This window comes from Lepidochelys kempii, chromosome 5 (assembly GCF_965140285.1).
Source record: "Lepidochelys kempii isolate rLepKem1 chromosome 5, rLepKem1.hap1, whole genome shotgun sequence".
NCBI lineage: Eukaryota > Metazoa > Chordata > Testudines > Cheloniidae > Lepidochelys > Lepidochelys kempii.
In genome coordinates this window covers 40047330-40073830 of record NC_136384.1, presented here as the reverse complement: position 1 = coordinate 40073830, position 26501 = coordinate 40047330, and the positions used below count along the sequence as shown (strand labels likewise).

Sequence of the window (26501 nt, the reverse complement as noted above, 5' to 3'; positions counted from 1 at the left end):
CAGTGGGGGAGGTTTAGGTTGGATATTAGGAAAAACTTTTTCACTAGGAGGGTGGTGAAGCACTGGAATGTGTTAGTTAGGGAGGTGGTGGAATCTCCTTCCCTAGAAGTTTTTAAGGTCAGGCTTGTCAAAGCCCTGGCTGGGATGATTTAGTTGGGGATTGGTCCTGCTTTGAGCAGAGGGTTGGACTAGATGACCTCCTGATGTCCCTGATATTCTCTGATTATAATGCCCATTGCTGATGGGAATGGCTTCTTAACAGAAAAGGCGCCTTTTAAAATCTGGGGAGCCCAACCTCCCAGATCACCCCCAACCCCCAAAAAAGAATTGTACACCCCCTCAGTAAGAGAAAAACAATTGGGGGAGTGGAGGGGAAGGAGTAGAAAACACGAAGAACAGTTCCAACAACTATAAGATACTAAGTATTCTATAAATTGCTAAAGAACTAACACTATATACTATTCTAACTCTAGAGAAAACAAGAACACACTGAACTCCATGTCTGGCTGAAGGGGGTTGAAAAGGAACTGCTGAAAAGGCTGTAAGGCTGCACATCCCTATATAGCCTCGGTATAGGACACAAGGATGGGTAAGGAACATGCACAGATCAAATGGGCACTGCTACCAAAAGTCTCTAATGAAAGGCACAGAGAGCACACATACTTGAAGTAGAGCACCCACAGGTACACTACTCAAAGAAGGAATAAAATTCCTAGCAGAATATCAGATTATATGAAAAGTTTCAGTCAGAACAAGTATTTATAGCAGAATTATAAACTGGAAATCTGAATTCATAACATTAAATCCACCACCACCAACACAACCATGAAACTAATGTAACTATAATACAGCATGTTGTATTTAACACCAATTCAAATAGTTGAAACATGAAATACTGTTTTATTTGCACATCCTTATTGCATATTGTAAAAGTTCTTCCTTGCATGAGTTCTATGACATCATAGTAGAATAAATCAAAAGGTGTTTTAACAAAATGTACAATAAAAACTACAAGATGTACAATTCTTAGCACCTTGTGCATGTTGTATAATTATCTTTCTTTATAAATTTCCAGATTTCTAATTCATTTTGTTAGCTACCTATATAGAGTATCATAAATTAACAACTTCTACATATTCGTTTTTAATACTGAAAGGGTAACTTCCTATAAAGCAATCATTTCACATAACTTGTTTTTTCTTCACGTGGTATGTTCAACACAAAGTATGGACAAAAACTTTGTAAATTTTGCCTCATTTATTACATATTTTGTATGCTTCTTGTCCCTATTTTAATAATCTCATACAGAATTAAATTTAATGCTAGGATACACTAAATCATCAGCTTAATTAAGCATGGTATACTATTTCAGCCAGAAATGACAAGAAAAATATTGCTTGCCAGCAGTTTCCAGTTCATGGAGCCAGTCATCAATCAACACAGCTGGCTAGCATAAATTAGGAGAGATTAAGGGCTGTGCTAGATGGTTGCATTCCCGCAAAACTAATTCCAGTGATGAAGGAGTCCAAGTGAGAGGATCTATATGTGCCTCAAACACTCACATAATCCAGAGCAGCATCAGTATTAGTGCCAAAGTAAATCTCATGTGAACTTCATCTCTTATCCAGATACTCTCACAATTTACATACCTTTATTATCTGCATTACAACAGCACTCAGAATGTGCTATGTGCTTTCCACATGTAGAGTAGGATGCAAACCTCACCATGAAGAGTTCGCAATCCAAGAGGATGAGCAATGCACACAAAAGCGTGCCAGGATATAAAACAATCACTTTAAAACTATTTTAAATTAAGCATCACTTATCCTCCACCACCCACATCGAGCCACTATCAGCCTTACTGCTCCTATCACTATATCAAGACCTCCATCAACAGGTAAAGGAAAAACAGAAATCAACAGCGCTCTTTCCATGGAGAGAAAAGGAGATGCCACTAGGACAAACTATTGTGGAGGGAGAAGAAACAATTATGAAAGGAGTGAGGAGCCACTACCAGTCTCTCTGTTCATACAGGGGATAAACAGAAAAGCTACATTTGTCTCAGAAATTCACAAAGAAAGCTGCTGCTTCAAGGACTGCTTACAGGTCAGAGGAACTGCTACTACCTCTACCTTGCCTTACTTTTCTCTACCCCACCTGAGGTGAGTACCCTAGAAAGTTAAGAGATGACTGCAGACAACAATCAAACTTTATTTCCTCAGGAACTTCTTGAATTTCCTAAATTTAAACTGAAAGTATACTTCCATACTAAGGAAAGGAAGTAGTAACGGTGAGGCCAACAATTTTAACCTTATAACCTTGTAGGAAACTGAGCTCCATGTCTTTGAACTGCTATAAACTAAACTGCCTAGACACTACAATGATGGGCACTTCAAAAACATATCTTGTAATTAGATACAACAAAAAATAGGAAAAGGCAGAAGTGAGAGAGGGTGATTAGAGCTGAAAGTCTAAGACAAAGAAGGGAATTATAAAAATTAAATTAAATTTTGCACATCGGAACAGGAAGAACTGTTCCATATGTAGGGAACAGCAAAAAAATACAGAAAGTTGAGTGGGAGGAGACCAGGCAGAGCAAGTATGTTGGGCAAAAAAAGAGGTTACAAATGTGAACAGGGGAAGTAGAAGCAGAGCTGTGTAGATTACTGAAATAAAACAAACACTGCGGGGTAATTACTAGATAGATTATATATATACATAAAATCTCTTCCATCATTTTGATATAATGTAATAGCAATATATAGAAAAAAAATCTTCTTTGCTCTCATCAATGGACAAGTGTGCTAGGCTTCAAATTTCATATTATAGTCTGTAACAGTTACCTGTATATTGACTCTTTCAATCACACAAGAAAGAACATGAAGAACATGCATCTTTGTGTCACATTCTGTGACTTCTTGAAGTAGCTGAAAGAGTAGAGTGAACATGGATTCCAGATACTACAATAAAAAGAAATTCAAAAACTATGGATTAGTTAGATTATCAAGAATACAAATAGAAATATAAAACAGCAATTTTCTTATCTGCCTACAGCACTGCCCTGAAATTTCTCATGAACTTTTAGTGTGTTGGAAGTCCTGCAACATGTTGGTCTTGCATTTCGAAAAATAGTCTAATACATGTTGACCACTCATAATCCAAAATTGAACTTTAAAAAGTTTCAGTACCTAACATGTACTAGGCTTGCAAAAGAATTCAAGTGTGGGACCAGTTTCAATAAGCTTTGCTCTCAGGTTTAAATGTATTAAAATTACTTCAAAGTTTAAATTCCTAAAAGTTGGAAGCTATCAGCATCTCTGGAGGTAATGATATTCAGAGGCCACTTTATCTAGGGGAAAACGAGGCAACTGCCGAGGGCAGCAGGGGCCAAACTTGAGCAGCGCTGTAACCCTGTGCACCAGGTCACAATGCCACTCTCAGATTTGGCCTGGCTGCCCCTTTGTCATGACAAAGAAGCAGCTGGGCCAAACCTTAGTGAGTGGTGCTGCAAGGCCCCCTCTCCAGTTATACTACCATAACCACCAAAAGACCAGAATACTCACTGCAATCGCCCTCCCCCCAACCCCGAAAGTCCTATGTATGCCCTTCCCCACAATTTAGAGTCTATTCTAGTGGGTGGCAGGGATGGGTGGCACACAGAAGTTTTGCATAGGGCAGCAGATTCTCTTAAGCAGTCTCTGATAATTTGCTAGAGGTCTGGCAAAAGTTATAAACTTTGACAAAAATTTTGTGTCCTAAAGTTATTAATGATGACATTTTTCTTACTTATCCCAACAGTTTCAAACAGCTAAACCAAAAATACCAAACGCATAATGCATGTAGACACAAGTGGTCAACAGTATAAATTATAAGATGATACTTTTTATAGCTCATCAAATATATCACACCAAAAGAATATGAATTGAAACAGACAACAATCTACTGTACAGTAATTACTATCTCATTATTTATTTACTGCCAACACTGTGTTCACGAAGATAAACGCTGCGGAAATTTTGCTACATTCCTAATATATTGCATTACACCAAACAACTGCAATTAATATTTCTGGCAAAGGGTAGTTTAGGAAGCAGTGTGTGCAGGAAGCAGCTCTGAAGGGAAATCAGGTATAAGTGGAAGAGGTAATTTAGTGAAGACTGGCCCCCATACTTGGAATAATGTTTAATCTCAGATGTGTGGTAACTGTGGTAATGACAAGGTGTGTATCTGTGGGTGGAAGAGTGGAGTATATATGTATTGTCAGGAGGCTTTTCCTTGCTTCTGCGTCAGGTAAGATGTGTGTGTGGAAACCTTAACTGTTGCACAATAAAGTCTCTGTGCAACAAAAGAATAGCTTTTTTCTTGTTACTGAAGTTAAATAAATACAGCAACTATTGAACAGTTTATTCTGAAATGGAACTGGAATGTGGTTTCTTTCCCTCCCTTCCTCTACCCACACAAGCACTCACACTCACATAAATGCCCTTACCGGTAAAAACTGGTCAGTTCTAAACTCAAAGTCATCTACAGGTGAACAATAGTTAAAGAAAAACTGAAGATTGAACACCATTATTACAATATCTTTGACGCAATCTGATATTCAACTGTTAGTGAGGCTACACAATTACTATTAAAATGTGAATTATTAATGATCAAAAATCATTAATTTCCAGTAGCTTTGAATAAAGCAATAATAAAATAGAAAATTGTAGTTAATGAAAAGGATATTTAACTTCAGTGTTGTAGCTGTCTCAATGCGGACCTGAAAGACAAAAATCAGGAAATACCATGCTGTTACCCTTATTAAATATTACTTTGATTATCTCACAGAAGCTAGTGTAATATTTTCAGATCTGAAATTGTTAAGCTTTCACATATACTCTACATGTTTCCAGAGATAAAATAAAATTAATTTAACCCTGACATATTTCTGTATTTTCCCAGGGTTTTTAGCTTTATATTGTTATATTTATAAGGAGCAGTTTTTGCATAAATTAGAATTTTTCAGGATTTAAAAAACGACTACAAATTGCCAAGAACCACACCACCTGCAGGACCTGCTCAGCATTCCCTACTCAGGCAAAACACTCAGTTAAGTCAAAAAGAAAAGGAGTACTTGTGGCACCTTAGAGACTAACCAATTTATTAGAGCATAAGCTTTCGTGAGCTACAGCTCACTTCCTCAGATGCATATCGTGGAAACTGCAGCAGGCTTTATATATACACAGAGAATATGAAACAATACCTATTCCCACCCCACTGTCCTGCTGGTAATAGCTTATCTAAAGTGATCATCAGGTGGGCCATTTCCAGCACAAATCCAGGTTTTCTCACCACACCCACCCACCACACACAATACACTCTCCTGCCCTGGTGATTAGCCCATCAAAGTGCACATCCTCTTGTACACATTGTGCATGGACACATCAAGTAGGGATATTTCTGCACAAATCAGAGCTCTTTCTCACCATCCCCCCCACCCCCATCAACCACAAACTCACTCTTCCTGACATGTAATAGCTCATCCTAAAACATGACAATCTTCAATAAACCAGAACATCTGGGGGGGGAGGGGGGGAGGAAAAAACAAGAGGAAACAGGCTACCTTGCATAATGACTTAGCCACTCCAAGTCTCCATTTAAGCCTAAATTAACAGTATCCAATTTGCAAATGAATTCCAATTCAGCAGTTTCTCGCTGGAGTCTGGATTTGAAGTTTTTTTGTTGTAAGATAGCGACCTTCATGTCTGTGATCACGTGACCAGAGAGATTGAAGTGTTCTCCGACTGGTTTATGAATGTTATAATTCTTGACATCTGATTTGTGTCCATTTATTCTTTTACGTAGAGACTGTCCAGTTTGACCAATGTACATGGCAGAGGGGCATTGCTGGCACATGATGGCATATATCACATTGGTGGATGTGCAGGTGAACGAGCCTCTGATAGTGTGGCTGATGTTATTAGGCCCTGTGATGGTGTCCCCTGAATAGATATGTGGGCACAATTGGCAACGGGCTTTGTTGCAAGGATAAGTTCCTGGGTTAGTGGTTCTGTTGTGTGGTATGTGGTTGTTGGTGAGTATTTGCTTCAGGTTGCGGGGCTGTCTGTAGGCAAGGACTGGCCTGTCTCCCAAGATTTGTGATGATCACTTTAGATAAGCTATTACCAGCAGGACAGTGGGGTGGGAATAGGTATTGTTTCATATTCTCTGTGTATATATAAAGCCTGCTGCAGTTTCCACGATATGCATCTGAGGAAGTGAGCTGTAGCTCACGAAAGCTTATGCTCTAATAAATTGGTTAGTCTCTAAGGTGCCACAAGTACTCCTTTTCTTTTTGCGAATACAGACTAACACGGCTGTTACTCTGAAATCAGTTAAGTCAAGTAAAGACTCAGAAGCGGGCCCTATGGCTGTGATGAGAATTCTTGAGATAGAGGGGATCACCTGTTTCTGGGATGGTTCTCATGGGCTACCACCAACAAACCAACTACAGGGCCATGAACACCCTATTTCCAAGTATTCAGACAATTATGAGAAGTAGCAGTCAAGGAAGCATTAACTGCAACCTCGGCCATAACCAGTTACACTCAGCCCTACCCCATCTAGATGGTAAGACAGAACACTGGGACCCCTACTAACAGAGAAAATTTAAGGATTTTATTGCCTCACCTTATACCAGGGGTGGCCAACCTGACCCTGAGAAGGAGCCAGAATTTACCAATGTACATTGCCAAAGACCCACAGTAATACGTCAGAAGCCCCCCAACAGTTCTAACCCCCACCGCTCCCAGCGCCTCCTGCCCACTGGCAGCCCTGCCAGTCAGCGCCTCCCTCTCCCTCCTGATCAGCTGTTTCGTGGCATGCAGGAGGATCTGAGGAGGGAGGGGGAGGAGCAAGGGCATGGCAGGATCGGGGGGGGGGGGGGCAAGGAGAGGTGGAGTGGGGGCAGGGCCTGGGGCAGAGCTATTAATAGCCTAACTACTTTTAAGGTGAATAAAGGTAACAAAACAAACACTACTTATGCGAATGACACAGATAAGGAAGGGACAACTGCTCATTGCATCTGAGGCCAAAGGCGATTGAGAAGGAAGTGAGGGAGACCATGAGGGAGGGAGGGCACATGCATGGGCTCAATGGGACACTGCTACCAAAAATCTCTGATTAGATGCGCAGGGGCACATACAAACCTACAGTGGAGCTCCCATAAGGACACTACTCGAAGAAGAACTGAGACACACCCTCAAGGAAGGGCAGGTGCTAGCCAAAATAGCAGTAGTCTACCACTGGGTTGCCCCACTGGTGGAATAATAACTTGGTGATCGATTTCAGCAGTGACCACTTGCGTCTCTTTCTGAGTGGTTATTCCAGTTAGCGACCATGGAAATAAGATGGTGGTCTCCATCTTTGAGGTGGCTGGTACCCGAAGGGTTTATGGTATGGTGTGAGAGTGTAAATTCCCTGGGATCTAAGGGTCACACTCCAATTAGTAAGGGAATGGAGTGCCTCATCCATTCGGATGCTGAATAGGGTCCAGGCCCTCAAAGAGTACAACCTCAACTGTCAGCTGGACCTGTTTTGGGATTCCAGACTCCTGTTACAAGGAACCACAGAGCATTTTGACTGCTGTAGTCATGGACTGAATGGCCGCATCGGACATGTCCATTACTACCACTACTGATCTTTTTGGCTCGCACCTGCCATTCCTTGAAGATGTCTCTCAATTCCCCCCTGCATTCCAGCAGGAGCTAAGAGAGGAAAGATGTCATCCTTTCCCACATTAAAAAACTGTATTTTGTGAACAGGGTCTGGCAGTTTGCAATGCTGAATTGTATGATGCTGATTAATAGGCCTTTTGACTAAAGAGGTCCAGTTTCTTGGAATCCTTGTCTTTGGAGTCCTCTCAGTGGATCTGGTCTCTCAGACTGCAGAAATGGCAAGAGACCCTGGTGTTGGATACATGTAGAACTGCTCAAAGTTCATACGTGGGACTTGGTAGCACTTTTCTACTCACTTTGAAGTTGGGGAAGAGAGGCCAGGGCATGGCATAGACCCTTCCCTAGGTCCAATATATCCTCACTGATTGGAAAAATAAGACTTCTGGGCACTGAGGAGCTAAGGTTATCAAACAGGTTGTGCATAATCTCTTGGATCACCATTGCCTCGATAGCCAAGACTTTTGCTATTCTTTAGAGAAGTTCTTCGAAGGCCTGAAAATCATCGATGGCTGGTGTCGGGGCCAATGTGACAGCTTCATCAGGGAGGAGAGGGATTCTTTTGGCAGGCAGGAGAAGGTAACTGAAGTGTCTCTCAAGCCACCTTTGCTTCTTCACCAGAACTCCTCCAGTTTCGATGAAGGTGCTCTACCTACCAAAGCCAATAAAGACTGGGACTGCCTCTTGGGACATATGAAGGGGCTCCACTCTGGGACTTAATGCATTGGGAGCCCATGATGGGGCTCTTCTAAGATAACCATCTCTCAGGAGAGGGTTCCATGCTTGAAGTGAGGAAGGAAGAAAAACATGGGGTCACAAACCATAAGTACATCTCCAGGAACAGCAGTGCAGCTGGATGTAGTTCCAGCGCTGATGTTGCTGGTGCCAGTACATAAGATATCACTTTTGATGGCAAGAGGAGGTGTAAAAGTGGATCCTCTAAAGTGTACCTCTGTATCAGAAGTGGCTTAGTGGTCATTCCAGAATCAGTACCAAGGACTATCTCAGCACTGATGTTCGTATTAGTGCCACAGGTTCTCAAGCCTTCTTCATAGATAGTGGCTTGCTACCATCCCTCAACATTGTACAGGATTTAGAGGGTTTATCTCTGGCCCTCAACTCCTTGAGTAATGGTCATGTTGACCTGTTCTAAACTGTGTTTTCTCGCAGTGTGGAAGCATCATTCAGCACCTGAAGAGGACAGCACTGAGGGCCTCTGCTTGGGAGATGGTGCCGAGGTTGATGTGGTCACAGCACTGGGGATCCTAGCAACAGTGCCAATGGTCTTGGCATTCTTAGTTTTCTGCTCCTTGCTGGAGACAAGGCAGGGTGACTAGCAGCTAGGGCATTTGTCAAATATAATCTCCTTGGCTCCAGTTTGAAGGACAACTACTCTCCAGAATCAGATGTGATCTCCAGGCATTGCTCCAAGAGGTTTAGTTTGACTTTTGTATCTCAAAATTTCTGGGTCCAGAATGAGAAGCAGCAATAGGTGGAACACCTATCAAGAATATATTCCTCCTTGAGGCAGAAGAGGCATCTGCTGTGTACATCGATTAAGGGCATCAGATCATCTCAGGGAGGACACAGCTTAAATGCAGTGGGTTTAGCAATGGGGTTGACATGAAGCGTCCACACCGACAAATGAGGGCATGCAGGGGATGGGGTGTCAATGGATTTACCATAAATTTGGCCCTCAGTTCAAAAATATTCATTTAACAGTGATAATTCATGATAAATATTTTAACAATTTAATAACTTCAGTTTGCATAGAAATTTTTAAAGTATTGACAAATTGCAGATGATCTGTGTGCACCTTCTCTTCAAATCTGTTCTAATGAAGTCAATTAAAAATATATACTTCATTCACTATAGCATTCACGATTCATGCTGGAAGAGACAAGACCTTTGGAAATGATAGTATGTGATCATGTGAAATCTTAACTATTGCATTTCCTGGCTTGAATGCTTTGCACCATTAATTTTCCATTAACAAAGTTTTGACTTATTTCCTAGTTTTTAATGAAAAAAATCAAACACATTTTATTTGCCTAGAACGCCAAAACTGAAACAAGGTTTTCATTCATCTTAGCTACTAATCTCAGAGTCTTGGTTATATCGGTACCCAGGAGCCAGAAGTCACCACTTTTCTGTATATGATCTAAAATTCCACATACAAGTGAGGAAACAACAACACTTTTCTTTTTTTAAAGCTATCCTGAGATCTGTTTAAACAATTATTAAAAATTTACTGTGCAAGCATCTCATCCTAACATTCGTGGCCTTGAACAACTCCCCCACACCTTCAGTCTGTTCTCATTTCTTCAATATCAAGTCTGACTCCCTTCAGTCTACCAATGCCTTAAACATCATTGTATATATTGCTGAAATAAGACTTCTTTTAAATACCTGTCACTATTTCATTACTAACTAATTTATGAGTGATGTAAATAGTATTTCAGTGGAAACTGCCAATACTGGTGATGTGAGTTAAGACAAAGAATGCAGCTTCTATTGAAAAAACACATTGAAAAGCAGAAATTTCCAAAACTGTTGTAAGATTAGATCATTTTAAATAAGTAATTTTAAGATGGTTTAACTGTGAACCAAAAAGGCAATAAAAATAAATCTTACTTACAAATTTTAAAGCTAAAGTTTTCTTACATATTCAAATAGGAGCCTAATTCTCTGACTCCAGTCCACATCAGACTGTCAATGACAACAGCTTGAAATAATATGCAAACTAGATATTATTAACTTGGGTTTGAATAGAGACTGGGAGTGGCTGGGTCATTACACATATTGAATCTATTTCCCCATGTTAAGTATCCTCACTCCTTCTTATCAACTGTCTAAATGGGCCATTTTGATTATCACTACAAAAGTTTTTTCTCCTGCTGATAATAGCTCATCTTAATTAATTAGCCTCTTACTCCACTTTTTCATGTTCTCTGTATGTGTGTGTGTGTGTGTGTGTGTGTGTGTATATATCTTCTTACTGTATGTTCCATTCTATGCATCTGCATGAAGTGGACTGTAGCCTACGAAAGCTTATGCTCAAATAAATTTGTTAGTCTCTAAGGTGCAACAAGTACTCCTGTTCTTTTAACAGCTTCCTAGTGAACTGTTAATTACTCTTTATTATATTTAAGATACTTAAAATATTTTAGTGGTTTATTCTTGGTAGCTAGATGTAGGGATAAGAAAGAAAATTACTTATAGTAACTGTTGTTCTTCAAGAATGTTCCTTCTCTATATCCATACTTCTGAGGTTAAGGTGTCTGTACTGCAAGCCACTGCAATCTTCAGATGAGCAGAGTCTATCAGGGCATTTCCCTTCTAGTCAGCTCCTGCTCGTGGAGGGCTCTGAGGGTATAAAAAAAGCAAGTGGCCCCATATGCCCTTAAGTTCCTTCCACTAACTCAGGGATTCTCCTAAGGCTCTGGAGAAGTGGGGAAGGTGAGCAAAGAGTGTGAATATGCTAGCTCAAGATTCTGGAAGAACAAGAGTTAATGGTACATAACTTCTCTTTCTTTAAGTGGCCTCTACACAGTGAGGCTTGTGGGAGGTTACCAAGCACCATAATGCCCAGTAAAGTGAGGCAAGGCATTTTAAGCAAACAAGGACTGTAGACCTGCCAAAATGAGCATCAGCACTGGATGGCAGGTCAAGAGGATTAGAAATGACTGATTTCACTCTTTCAGATCAGATCTCAGGTGAGAGATAAAATTAAAGCCCATATACTGCTTCAAAAGCAGCTTTGCAAAATGTCCTTGTACAGTGGGAGACTTGGATTGGCACGCAACTTTTCCACCAGGCTAGCTGTAGACTCTTTGCATTTCCCTGAACTAGTCAAAGGAACTTAAGGGAATTTGGGGCCACTTGCTCTCTTAGGATCCTCCATTAGTGGGAGATGACTAGAAGAGAAATGGTCCCAATAAAGTCTGCTCATCAGAATAAAAGGAATTCAAAAATAGAGACGGCATTTAAAACAATAATCTAATCTACTACCAACTAATCTGTGTGGGGAACTGACTGAAAGCAACCCTGTAATTTACACCCTACACACTACTGTAATAATCTTTGTACAAAATATGCTTTGTGAGGTATCATTTGAAAACTAATAACTGACTGGTGAAGAATATCACAGTGAAATGTATATAGCAATATTATATGTAAAGTTATGAATTCCCCCGTATGTTATTAGCACATGTTCAAAACCATACAGCCCTGCCTAGATAGAAGTTTTTAAACAAGCCTATCCTAAATAAAGGAAGGTGTGTTTACCTCAGTTTAACCAGAAGTAGTAAACACGGACCTCGAGACAGCAGGGGGAGGAGATGGCAGGAAACAGAACAATTTGGATTTCAGAAAACACACATGGTAAAAGAAAGAGCATGAAGACTCCTATATCACCAGACTCCATGTCACCTTCTATACTGCTTGAATAAACTTTACTTTGAAGGGTAACTGTTGAAATATCCACTTAAAAGATTCACTGGACTATAACAGAAAGGGGCAGAGAACCCCAAGTTCACTCTCTTTCACCTAAGACGACAAAGGCATGAGCACTTTTGGGCCTCTGGGAGAGATTCCAACCAACGAAAGGGTAAGTCGCTATCTTGCTGCAAGATTGTGGGTGAGAAAGCCATCTTAAACAAAGCCTTGAACCAAAATTTGCCAGATGACGTTTTAGACTTTTAGCCATGTTTTCACTTTTATTTGCTTATAATCACTTCTAACTTAATCTCAAACTTGAATTCATTTAAAATTCTATTTTATTTGTTAATAAACTTGTTTTTATCTTTAATAAGACAATCCAGTTCTGTGCTTAAATTGAACTGTTTTGTAACTCCAGTTAAAGTAGCAAACTGCTGAATATTGTCTCCTTAAAGGGGCAACAGATCATAATATCTGAACGGTTGAAGAAAGGGCTGGATAGTGCAGAACACGTTTTTGGAAAGTTTGGGACTGAGTGTGTGTTGAGGTCGTCCTGAAAGCAGTAACCAAGGCTGGTGGAAGCCACTATAACTGGTGTGTTGCTGATTGGCTGGTAGGCCAGGACTGCAACTATACTCAGACACTCAGGATCTGACCTGAGTTTGGCTGTTTGTGAGCAGCCCAGGTTGGGGCTACAACAGCAAAGCATTGTGAGGCACTCAAAGTTGTGAGACAGGTGGTGACAACCCCTTACTGGTCTGGATTGCACCCCGGAATGTGACAGGAATATCTCCCTTAAATAGAAACCTGGAAATCTAGTGTGAAGGGCACTGCTGCTGAAGAAAAAAGAGCAATGGAGCTGATTCAGTGAACATCAGAATTTCATTGCAAGTAGTTTCTGTTGGTTGTGAATAATTTCTGCTGCAATAATTTATGAGTATATGTTATGTTTGTCCGATAGTTATTGTTATTTACTGTCTGAGTATAAAGAGTTAATTCACACAGGAATTGGCTACACCTGTGCAGGAAAAACCACAATGGTTCCTGAAACCAGCTGCTCATAAAACACTTGAGACAACGCACAAACCACCGTTTTGAAGTTCATTACCCTTGGGAGCTGGTCAAACCAGTTTGACGAGGCTCAAGGGACACAGGAGAAAACAAAGATCTTGGCTGGACTTAAAGAGATACCCTACCTGAAGAGAGAAGACTGCGGTATTGAGTTAATGTGAACCATACTCCAGAGGTAAGATAAGCCTACCTCGTACTTCAGGTAAGATAGCTCTGCATGTAGACCTTTCGTTGTATTATAATCCTTTTTTTCCCTTATGCTTTGCTGTGCTCCTACCATTAAGTTTAAAGAATAGTTCTTTTTAAGAACGCTGTCTGGTGTTAACCACTGGTCACAGAACCCTGATGAATTTCTGGGACTGAACCCAGCCAGGCTGGCTAAGCAATCACAGTTGGTGCACACAGGGCTGTAGCCTGGAGACCCTGTCTAAGACCAGGAGAACTGCAGACTCCTCCCCAAAAAAGGTAAGGGCATTAGGCATAACACCTGAGCGGATAAACTCAGACAGTCAAAGAAAGGGACAGAGGCGCAGCTAGCCCTGTAACCATCATGTTAGAAAATGGGAAAAAACCTGCAATGTTTTAACTTACAGCCTTCAATTACAGCATAACATTGGGAATGAAACAACTACATTACAGTGAATACAGATATTTAATAAAGATACCAGCACTACATGATGTTTATTTATCAAATACTCTGACCTACCTGTTTCTATTAAACTTCTCACAAATCAATGACTTAAATAGTAACACTATAACTGGTAGAAGACTGATCAAAGATGTGAGTTATCAAACTCATTTTTCTAGAGCAAATTGCTACCTTTTAGTATTTTTAAGAAAAAGCACAATTTTTAAAGACATTTGTGTACTTTCAAAGCTGGTAGTTCATTGAAGACATGAGACAAGTTATGGATACAATTTATCAAACTCTCCATCACAAACACCACTATACTTTCAATTCATTTGCAGAAAAGTCAGTGAAAGCCATAATCCCAGAAGTGATACAGTAATACACTGTGAACTAGCTATGTAGCCTTCTCTGTAGCAATACCATCTCTCAAGGTAGTGTTTGTAAAAAACACAGTTGTGTAGCAGAACACTGTACCAGAAGGTATGAACAATACCACGCAACTCTATGTAACTAGTATGACTGTGTGTTTGTCAAACAATTTGTGAACCAAACAAGTTCACTGAAGCACAGAATAGGTGTGCCTCAACAATCACAAAATGCATGTATATTGATTAGCTACTTAGCAGGAGAGAGAGATGCGTATAATTAACACAAGATGAGGATTAGCGATGCTTGAAAACAGGTTATGAATAAGTCAGAGAAGTGTGGATTTGGAAACTTTTCCCACAACTTCTAGGCAGGATTCAAAATGAAATCCAATGCCTTGCCCTTGGGCAGATATTTTTAGGCAAAGAAGAGATACACCAGAGATCTCCCTGACAAGATAATTTTGCTCCTGAAGTATATACTGTTCAATTCTAAAGTGTAGGGAATTGAAACTTTTCATCTAAGTGTAGGTAAGAAATAAATGAAACAATCGAAAATATTTGTTAAAAATAGTTACTTTTAGGTATACATACCACTAAGTCTTGGTCTTGAAGCAAGTTACGAATTGCCTCATATAACATTGGTCTCAAGTCAGACTTGAATTTTACAGAAATCCATTGTCCGATCAGCCAAATTACTCGCCGGCGTATTGGCTTATACCTTTAAAACAAAAAATAATTATTGTACCAGATTCTTACTATCCTTCTTAATAAACTTCTGTATTAATAAAAACCGTTTTAGAAGAATACTGGAAGACAATGTCCAACAAACCCATTTTTCACATCTTTCCTTAAACATGACTGATGAGAACTACACCTTTAAAGTTCTGAAGTCAAACTGCCTCACTCGCAGGCACCATTTTCGTTGAGAAAACTGCCCTTCCTTATTTATCGGCCTTGTCTTATTACATTGATTTCACTGTGCCCCTTGTTTTTCCATGCCCCCTCTGCTCTGCCAAGGACATCATCCAAAAAAACCTTATTCATACTCTTCTCCCAAACCATCTCAGTGTTTTCTTTCAGATCATGGCCAAACATGCTAATGCCCTTCTTTAAATGGAATGCAAGGCCACCACCTTGCCGCATTCAAGTCCTTCCTTCATACCAACATCTCCCACAAAGCTTACAAGGAAATAGTTTAAGACTTCTATTTATTTTATATAAAGCTCAGCTTTATATTTACCAGGTTCCATTAGAGAGAGAATCTATTCTGCATACAATAAATCAATGTCAATATATTTAAAAATAAAACTACCCCTTTATTATCATGTTGTCTGCTAGGATTAACTATAACCCAGGCGTCTCTCCCTTTGTAGGCCCCCCATTCCTCCTTCTCCCCTTTTAGAAAGAAATCAGCATTTCTATAATGCCTACCAGGGTAACCAGAGGGTCCACTTGATCTCCCTGATTCAGTCAGAGCCAAAGGTATAATCCATTTTGAGAGCTCATTGGCACTAGATAGGAAGTTAGGATGAAGCACCTGAAGGCCTGATTAGAGGATTCCAGGGCCTTCTGCCTTAAGAAAACCCCTTGACAGAGGTCACAGCTCTGAGATGCTTGCCTCAGAACCTGCAGCTTGCAGCAACATTGAAACATGGATCCCACTGCCAGCACTCATGGTCTACCCTCAGAGCTGGTATACACTGAAAAGTTACATAAGTATAGCTACGTGCCTCAGGGGTGTGAAAATCTGGTGAAGACATTACTAGATGGAGAGAAGCCACAGATTATTTCCCGTCGCTGTAATAGGTCTCTACACTGAAATGCTACCGTGACATAGCTGCAGCTATGCCACTGTAGCGTTTTAAGTATAGACATAGCCTACAACTACTAAGGCAGTGAGCAGAAGGAAAGCCTAAGGAATACCTTGTTAGAAGATTTTGACCTGCTAATGAGGCAGCAAAATTACTTTACCGCAGCACTACATGTGTGGGAAGCTCTTCTACAATCAGCATTAATTATACTTACATGCACTGGGGGCTATACTATCTAAACAAGGGTTGGAGCAGTCATCTGATGCTACCGATTATCTGTTGTAAGACCAGGTCTCCACTCTGTACATAGGACTGTGAAGAAGGCACAGTGTGACACTACCAACTCTCAGGTTTGAAGAAGAAAGTGCTGAGACGCTAGGATCCCTACTCGTGCAGAGTTAGGAGGATATACTGTTAGAAGCATTAACTTTTATTTGCTTTGCTTTTTAGGTTTTCTTAGGTATGCTATAAAGAAATCTTAACTGACAAATAATGTAGCATTTTTGTGCAGTGAGCATAACAGGTGGAGTTATATGGAACACCACTAGCTGGATCAAAGAACACTATCTCCTCTGCCTCAAGTGTTATCAGCCCTGTCTCTGAGTGGGGGACATGACATTCCATCCACAGAGATTTCCAATTATATATATGCTAAACTAAGTAACTAAGGAAAATGAACAGACCATAATTCATGTAAACAAATAAAATTAAGAAAGTGGATATTATCAAACCAAAGTAATCTAATTAACAGGTTGATTAAACCATATCAGGTATACACTAACAATTCTTTATAAGCTTTATTTAATAATTTGAGAAGACAGCAGTCTTTTTTCAGCATGAGCGCTAAAAGCAATAAGGCATTACCAATCTCAATGTCAAGTGATACATTTATTTTTCAGTGAAATGGCTGATTTGGTGTGCAGGAGGGGAGGGGAGGTTAGGTTACGGTGTTCAAATCACTCCCAAATAGAAGCTACTTTTGAAACTACATTTCTTGTGCCAATTAAGGCAGGCTACCCATATTACAGGCAGCTAGGGGACAATCTCCTCCCATCTCATCTCTAGCATAGGGCTATATGGCACATAAAGGATCTGATTTTGGCCCCTGAATATGTAATTTTGATATTCTTTTACTTAAAAATTATAAGGTAATGATACCATGAAATAGCTCCCAATCTGAATCATGCACTCTTGCCTCAAAATCTAACAAAGGCCTGATTTTAAGCCAAGTGACATTCAGTTGAATCCTGAGCTGCTTTAAATGGTTTTATGATCCTTTTCCTGTATCTTGAACTAACAGACCTTTTAAGTACATAAGGTTAATTTGATATCTTCAAGTGAAAATGTGTAGATGTAAGGGAAGAAACTAAGGCCTCTTAACATTCCTTTGCATTCCAGACACTAAAAGAGTGACCTATTCCTTCTTCCTATCTTTTTCTGTTTAAATTTCAATTTAACACTTTCAATAAGCATGTATTAAACTAAAACACTTATAAAATAAGATGTAATACACCAAAAAGCCTCAAAATATACTTAATACACAAACAGATGTTTTAATTCATCTTCTTACAAGCGACACAAAAACCTACAGAAATGATACTGCAATTTGGTTTCTCTGTGTCAGTGCATGCAATTCCTCCTAGTTAAAAAGTCAAGATCCACATAAAGAAGCTATAAAATTAAAGCTTAGCCAGCAAGTGAGATCATAAAGCTGAGGTTCTCTAAAATAAACACCTCCAAAGCTGTTTTGGGAAAAATTTCTTATCTTCGAGCAAACTAGATACTATCGTCCCACACGACCATTAATGCACCTCTTTACAATGTGTAAAGGAATACATTAATTGAAGTTATCATCTCACAATAGTCCCGAATTCATAATACAGTAAAAGCTGTGTTATCTGGCACTTTACCAACCAGAAAGCTCTATAAACCAGCATATAAACCTGTCTGGTTTATAGTCTGGTTGGCGCAGGGCTGGCAAGCTCCCTACCTGGCTCCACGTGGCCATCCCGGAAGCAGTGACATGTCCCTGCGGCTCCTAGACAGAGAAACAGCCACGAGGGGTTTGAAGTGTGGGAGGGGGTGCGTGGCGCGGGCTATGGGAGGAAGTTTGGGTGCGGGAAGGGGCTCGGGACAGGCGTTTGGGGCACAGGAGGAGGTGTGGGGTACTGGATCCAGGTGACAACTCACCTCGGGCAGTTCCGTGTGCCTGGTGCTCCTAGGAGGAGGCACAGCTAGGCAGTTCTGCATACTGTCCCCGCCCCAGTGTTGGCTCTGCAGCTCCCTTGGCTGAGGACCGTGACCAATAGGAGCTGTGGGGGTCGCATCTGTGGGAGGAGGCGGTGCACAGAGCCGTCTAGCCTCGCATCCACCTGCAGGTGGGTGGGTAATGGAATACAGATGGGGACCATACATCTCAAAGAGCTCCAATTACAAAGCATAAGTAACTTCCTTTTCTTCTTCAAAGTCTGGAACTTAGTATATTTCACTGCGGGTGACTGACCAGTAGTACTCATATAAGAGGACGATGCAAGGATGCTGGTGATATGGCTGTCTGTACTACTGAGGTTTCAACAAATGTGTCAGGACAGGAGGCTTGGACCAAGGTGTCATGTCTTGTGAATGTGTGGATGGAACTCCTCGTTGCTGCCTTGCAAATATCTACTATTAGTAAGTATAGCTTAAGTTTCAGAACAGGAAGGTTATAGGTCCGACACCCATCCAAATACCAAACTGTGAAGAGCTTCCGGGACAGGATGTCTGACATTGCCATTCTCTTGAGTCAGGAGGTGTGGAAAGGGATGAATGCTGATGAGTAGCCAAGCTGACTTATGCAGACCTGGGAATCAGATCTGCCTGGAAATGATTGGAAATGATGAGAAAACTTGTTCTCTGTCCTGTCAAATCTTCCACAATACTTGAGGAAGCAGTGGGATAGAAGGAAAGACAACGTTCAAGTGGTCTGTCGAAGGGAGCAGGAGAGCATCGCCCCCCAGGAGAACTGGCCCTGAGCTCTCCTGGAACAGTATAAAATATACTTCCTGTTTGTCTAGAAGAAGAACAGATCCCGGGTAGTGTTCCCCACTGAGTGAAGATGCTGTTCACCACTGAGCTGTGTAACTCCCACTCATGGTCAGTGGCAAAGTGCCTGCTGAAGCTGTCTGCCAGCAAATTCTGGTTTCTTATAACAGTGGCTCTCAACCTGTCCAGATTACTGTGCCCCTTTCAGAAGTCTGATTTGTCTTGCGTACCCCAAACCTCACTTACAAACTACTGTTACAGTGCCCCCCATAAGGCTTTATGGAAACATGCTTATGAATATATATGACATAACTGGAATATGTTCTATGCTACATATGCCATGTAACATATCTATGTAAAGGTTTCAGAGTAACAGCCGTGTTAGTCTGTCTTTGCAAAAAGAAAAGGAGTACTTGTGCCACAAGTACTCCTTTTCTTTATGTAAAGGTTATGATCTACTGAATCTATTAATCCTATTTGTATGCATGTATCATTTTTGTATTCGAAGTTTTTAATATTGGCCGTGTACTGGCTTGATTTCTAAATAATCTTAGTAGAGCATTTGGTCAGTTCCTGGAAAAAGGAATTCACAAAGTTAAGTGCCCAATCAAGAAGCACTTAAGGAACAATGCATCTTGGAATGCTCCAATCCACATAAAAAGTCTACCTGGAGACATTCAAGATACCACGTGGCCAATGGCTTCTGCCTGTAAAAACTGAGAGTCATGCATGGACATGTGACTTGCCCAGGTGACTCCAGAACTCCATCTTGGAGCTGGACTTTGCATCGGAGAGAGAGTCTATTTAAGCCCGTGGGAGAACCCTCCATTTTGTCTTCAGCTGGCTAAGGAGATAGCCTTTCCACCCCCAAGGATACCTGAAAGAAACTGGAACAAAGGACAGTAACTACAGGGGGTGAGAGTGCTTGCTGGACCCAGACTAGAAGGAGGCTAGTCTGTAAAAGAGAGCTTACTGGAACTGGTGAGGATTTTATCTGTATTCAGTTTGATTAGACATAGACTTGCGTGTTTTATTTTATTTTGCTTGGTAATTCACTTTGTTCTGTCTGTTACTACTTGGAACGACTTAAATCCTACTTTTTGTATTTAATAAAATCACTTTTTACTTATTAATTAACCCAGAGTATGTACTCGGAGGGACAAACAGCTGCGCATATCTCTCTATCAGTGTTATAGAGAGCGAACAATTTATGAGTTTACCCTGTATAAGCTTTATACAGGGTAAAAAGGATTTATTTGGGGTTTGGACCCTGTTGGGAGTTGGGCATCTGAGTGTTAAAGACAGGCACACTTCTGTAAGCTGCTTTCAGTTAAACCAGCAGCTGTAAGGGGACGTGGTTCAGACCTGGGTCTGGGTTTGCAGCAAGCTAGCAGGTCTGGCTCAAACCAGGCAGGGCTCTGAAGTCCTAAGCTGACTGGGCAGGAAAGCAGGGGCAGAAGTAGTCTTGGCACATCAGTTGGCAGCTCCCAAGCGGGTTTCTGTGATCTAACCCGTCACAACTACTTGCTTACAAAATCAGACATAAAAATACAAAAAAGTGTCACAGCACACTATTACTGACAAATTGTTTACATTCTCATTTTTACCATATAATTATTAAATAAATCAATTGGAATATAAATATTGTATTTACATTTCAGTGTACAGTATATAGAACAGTATAAACAAGTCATTGTCTGTATGAAATTTTAGTTTGTACTGACTTTGCTAGTGCTTTTTCAGTAGCCTGTTGTAAAACTAGACCAACATCTAGATGTGTTGATGTACCCCCTGGAAGACCTCTGCATACTCGCAGGGGTACATGTACTCCTGGTTGAGAGCCACTGCCTCATATCTTCAGCATGAAGCACAAGTAGAGAAAGGTTGCAGGCATGGACCAACAAACACCAGTTACTAGAATTCTCAGTGTTCAGTGATTTTACTCTTCCAAGAGAGTAACTTTTAACTAAAAGTCCTTTATGAACAAAAACTGGGCTTTAGAACCTTCAAGGTTTAAAGTCTCAAATATAAGTAGCCTTAAAAAAGAAAGTGCTTTCCTGAAGATCGAAGAAATCATCCCCATGCCAAAAGACTCTCTGGACAACAAAAGGAAAAATTAGATAAATCCCACTTTGCTCTAATGTATAGGAAGATTGAAAAGTCAGAATTTGGCCTTGGAGAATGAAAATATTGCCTTTCTAGAATCCTGAACCTTGTTGTTCAGATTCTTGTACCAGAAGTCCAAACAATTGTTCTAGGTCCTTGAATTGAAATTCCAGATTAATAAAATTCACTTCCACAGATACTATCAAGATATTATAATTCCACATAATTACCAAGAAAGATTATACTACCAATAGGAAAGGAATAGAGTCTTAAAGTAGGCTTAAGATTTGAAATACACCTCTACCCCAATATAACGCTGGTTCACATTCAAAGCGGCAAAGCTCCGACATGCTGCTCTGAGCAGCGTGTAAAGGGTGCCGGGCCGGGCTGGAGCCAAGAGGTCGGATAAGAGGCAGAGGGTCTCAGGGACGGTCAGGGGCTCCCTCCCTAAGGTCTGGGAGGCAGGCAGGAGTTGTGGGGGGGCACTTTGGGGAGTCCCGCAGTCCCAGAGTGGCCCAGGGGATTAGTGGGGGGCCAGGAGCAGCCCACTCTGCTTCCCTGGCCCCAGCCCCAGCCCCAGCCCCAGGTGTGTCGCTCGGAGGAGGGAGCTTGGGGGAAGGGATCCCCCCGTACTCACCGGGAAGCGGAGCAGCCCGACCCCAGCCCGCTCCACTCCGCCAGCTCCCAGTCGCGGCACTCTGCTTCCCACCACAGGTGAGTGTGGGACCTTTCCCCAAACTCCCCTCCTCCCCCCAGCAACACGGCTGGGGCCAGGGCAAGGAAAGCAGAGCAGGCTGGGCTGCTCCGCCTCCCGCCGCTGGTGAATGCAGAGGGTGTCCTTTCCCCAACCTCCCCGCACTCACCGGCGATGGGAAGTGGAGCACCGCAGCTGGGAGGTGGAGGAGTGGAGCAGGCTGGGGCTGCATTGCTTTGCTTCCCGCCGCTGCCGGTGAGTGCCTGTCAGGGGGCAAGGGGTGTGGATAGGAGTTGGAGCAGTCAGGGAACAAGGAACAGGGGGAGCCAAAGCAAGTTTGATAGAATGCGGTCTCACCTACAACGCAGTGAGATGTTTCGTCTCCCAAGGACCACATTATATCGGGATAGAGGTGTAGTCTCCTATGAATCATAATTGGACTGATTTACAGGATTTAAACCTAATGCCTTGTAACTAAGTACTTGTGCCTAAATTCAATTGTCTGTTTTTCATCCAGAGCACATAGTAATTGTGAGGAAATAATATTTGAATTTTTATATGTTAAGGCTGATCTAACATTACTAGCTTACCAAAGCTATTTTGCTGATGCTTAAAGAATGGACCTCGAGCTCGTAACTGTCTTGTTATGCATGTTCAAGTATCTGGAACTGTACAATACACCGTAGATCTCTGTGAACATTCATTGTTTGATAGTTAATTTTTGTTTTGTTTAAACTTATTTCCTAACTTTAAGTACTACTGAGACCTGGTAGCTTTGTTAAATCAATGTTCTGCTCTGCCCTTGTCGCTAAAAGTCAGCATGTGTAATCCGATGAAGTGAGCTGTAGCTCACGAAAGCTTATGCTCAAATAAATTGGTTAGTCTCTAAGGTGCCACTAGTACTCCTTTTCTTTTAGCGTCTGTAAACACTCTGTCGGTATTTTGTCAGTACTTTTGCCGACAAAATACTGCTAGCCCCGTGAGCGGCGTTAGCTTTGTTGGCAGGAGAACACTCTTGCCAACAAAGACACGTTCACACTGCCACTTGCGTTGGCAAAACTTTTGTCTTTCGGGGGGGCGGGGGAGGGGCTTTTTTAAGTACCCATGAAAGACAAAAGTTTTGTCAACAACATTGCAGGGTAGACAAGCCCTCTGTTACTATCTTCCACCATTTCCAAACTTTAGCCTATTAGTTCCATCAAACCAGAGCTAACCCCACTGGCTCTGCGCTGTTGATTATATTGGGTGATTCTTATACCCTAGATTTTCCATGTTGTCCTAGTAACACTTCAACTGGGCATGTGTATCTAAACATTGCTTAATTTCAACCTGTAGTGCTTATATGACTGAATTTGCCTTATGAATCAAGCTCAGCCCTTAGAATACTATTTTTAAGACAAATAAAAACTAGTAATGGTTTTGTTAGCTTTTAAGTTGATACTACTTTCAATTACATTGTTCTATCCAGCCTATCTAGTTTCATCAAAATAGTTTCTCTTCAATTTAACAGATTTTTTACATTAAATTCAGTAATAGTGTTTTAATCTAGTTACCTTCATTCAATTAACCTTGGTTATTTGATATTATATTTACGTGTTTATTAAATTGATATTGATGCTTAACCATTAACCTCCCTCAACAGGAGACAAATACCCTTTGATATGTTTAGTGCCCTGGAGTAATTGACTGACTTAGCATGAGAGTTGAGTCTCATGGCTTTTGCAGTTTTGCCCATCTATGTTACTAGTTCTATCATATGAACCACATGCTTTCTACAAATTCACCATGAAACCAGTGATATATACCTCAGATATATTGATACTATTTTAATCCTCTGGATAGACACCCTAAACTCCCTCACAGATTTCCACCCCAACTTCAACCTCCATTATCCATCCATCAAACTCTCTCTAGAACAATAGTTCTCAAACTTTTGTACTGGTGACCCCTTTCATATAGCAAGCCTCTGAGTGCAACCCCCCTTATAAATTAAAACCATTATAAATGCTGGATGCAAAGCGGGGTTTAGGGTGGAGGCTGACAGCTCACGACCCCCCATGTAATAACCTTGTGACCCCCTGAGGGGTCCCGACCCCCAGTTTGAGAACCCCAGTTCTAGAATATTCCCACATCAGCATCAACTTCCCAGACATCACAATCAGTTTCAACAATGGAACCCTATGTATAACTATATATCAGAAACCCATAGATCTCCACACTTCCCTTCTCAGATCCAATAACCACCCCAACACACCAAGAAATCGGTTATCTACAACCAGGCACTCAGATACCACAAAAATATGCTCTGAGAAGACAGTACAGGATATACACCTTAACACACTTAAGGCCACCTTCACCAAGCAAGAACACACCACCAGAGAAGTAAATTGCATCATGAAATGGACCACCCAAATACTCCAAGACAAACTGCTTCAGTATTGGGGGAAAAATCCCTCCAACAGCACAACCTTAGTTGTCACCTATCACCCCACACTAGAACCCATATGGGGTATCATTAAACAATTGCAGTCCATACTCATTGGGGACCACATCCTGAAATAAATCTTTCCCTCTTCTGGCCTGAAAACAACCCCCCAACCTCACCAAGCTCATCATCAGAAGCAAGCTCCCCAAAAGCCAGGACACACTAACTCAAAGCAGCAACAGATCCTGCCAGAACAATAAATGCAAAACCTGTAGACGTATCTCCACTGCTACTATAATCAACAACCCCCCACAGTACACCTTTCATGGGTCCTATACATGCCTATCACAACACACAGTATACCTCATAAAGTACACTCAATGCTCCAGTAATGACTATGTGGATGAAACCAGACAATCCCTATGCTCTTGAATGAACTCTCTCAGAAAAATTATAAAAGACAAAAAACACCACATCACCCATTGTGTATACTTGTCATAAAGTGATCACTCCATAGCTGACCTATCAGTCCTTGTCCTCAAAGGAAACTTGGACAACACCTTCAAAAGACGAGCCTGGGAGCTTAAATTCATAACTTTGCTAGACACTAAAAAGTATGGACTTAATAAAGACTACGGATTTATTGCTTATTACAATAATCTGTAAGACTCTAGCCCCCCTTTTTGTTCCATGACCATAGAGGTGTTAAATGGGCACTTCATTTTGAATGGTCTCTTACAATACTTATTACCTACTTATACTAAACTATCTGTTTCACCTTGTATTTAGCTGTGACATTCTGAATACCTTTCCCAGACATGATGAATTCTATGTCAGCTCAAAAGATTGTCTCTTTCACCAAAATAAGATAATCCAATAAAAGATATTACCTCACACACCTTGTCTCTCTGTTCTACCAGTTAATCAATTTTCGCTACAATTGTCTTATTTTTCAGAATTTCATAAGTAATGAGCAGTCGATTTTAAGTATCAATGCCCCGTACTACTCATTTATACACTTTTCATTGTATTTACTTAATTACATACTCAATGTGTGTATTCATTTTATTTTGTTAATTTAATTACCTAAATCAACATTTTGTTTCAAAGTCAAGTTCAATTGCTTACTTTGGGGGTAGTGTATTGGAAAAGAATCCTTGGTAAATTTTATGTGGTTACCCCTTGAATGCACTCTCATTAATAAAAGTTTGGCTAGAGGTTTTCTTGGCTCTGATGATTAAAGATAATGCAATGGACATTCTGGCTGGCCACAGGTTGGCTGTTTGTAGATATCCAATCAGGACTCCTTCTCATGAGTGGCCAGTCAGGAAGATGGAAAAAGCATGGGGCTCCTTACGAGGAACGGTGACATCACACGGTCAGAAGCCAGCAGCCATGGCAGAAGGTAGATGCAAAGGATTCTGCATCTTCCAAGTTCTTGAAGTTGGTGGGTAGGCTGGTTCCTCCCCCTTAGGGATCTTTGTCAGGAATTTTTTGGTGAATCAGAATGGGGCACTCCCCTTCGAAAGTCATTGGCATGAGTAGGTCACCTGTTTGCAAAACAAAGAACTTCCCCGTTCCAGTAATTTCTGACTTGGAAAGTGCAGAGATCTAAAAATATATACCCACTAGTTGGTCAGTCAGCTGGCAAGAGCATAGGTATTTTAATATATGCAGCAGTGTTATAGCTGTATTAGTCCCAGGATATTAGAGACAAGGTAGATGAGGTAATATCTTTTGTTGGACCAACATTTCTTGGTCAGAGAGGTACGCTTTCAAGCTTACACAGAGTTCTTCTTCAGGTAAATAGCTCAGATAGCTCCATAGAGATCCTGGTAATCAAAGCAACAGCTATTATATTGAAGACCCAAGTCTTCACCAAATTGTTCAGATCTCTGATGTAACACAAACACTTCTTGACTATTTTGTTCTTTATAGGTTTTTATACCAATATCATCGTATCTGAGTGCATTCAAGTAGTGCATTAAGCATTAAACATCTGTCACATGTTTGTTATCACATCTTCTCCCTAGAGGGAGAAGCATATGCAAAGAAGTCCTTTTGGTAGGGGGATTTTTATTATTATTTTTTAAATAAATATATCTGTTGCTATGTGTTTATATCAGAAAACGCAAGGTCAAAGAAATGTGCCTTGCATTTGGATTGGAAAGCAGTATGGTTTATAATAATCCATATTTCCTGAGGGAGTTCATTCCACA

General features: G+C 40.9%; 1 protein-coding gene across 4 annotated transcripts in view; it reads right to left on the bottom strand.

The window, feature by feature from the left end:
- Positions 1-26501, bottom strand: part of IPO11 (importin 11) — a 295012-nt gene that overhangs the window by 179963 nt on the left and 88548 nt on the right. For all 4 annotated transcript variants that reach the window (XR_012158885.2, XM_073344033.2, XM_073344034.2 and 1 more), the window contains exons 17-20: positions 14817-14943; positions 4729-4762; positions 4490-4530; positions 2844-2960 (exon numbers count right to left, since the gene is read on the bottom strand). Coding sequence is in view for 3 of the 4 variants with exons in the window: in XM_073344033.2 (XP_073200134.1) it covers positions 2844-2960; positions 4490-4530; positions 4729-4762; positions 14817-14943 (319 nt within the window). In the remaining variant the exon portion in view is untranslated. The remainder of the gene's footprint in view (positions 1-2843; positions 2961-4489; positions 4531-4728; positions 4763-14816; positions 14944-26501) is intronic.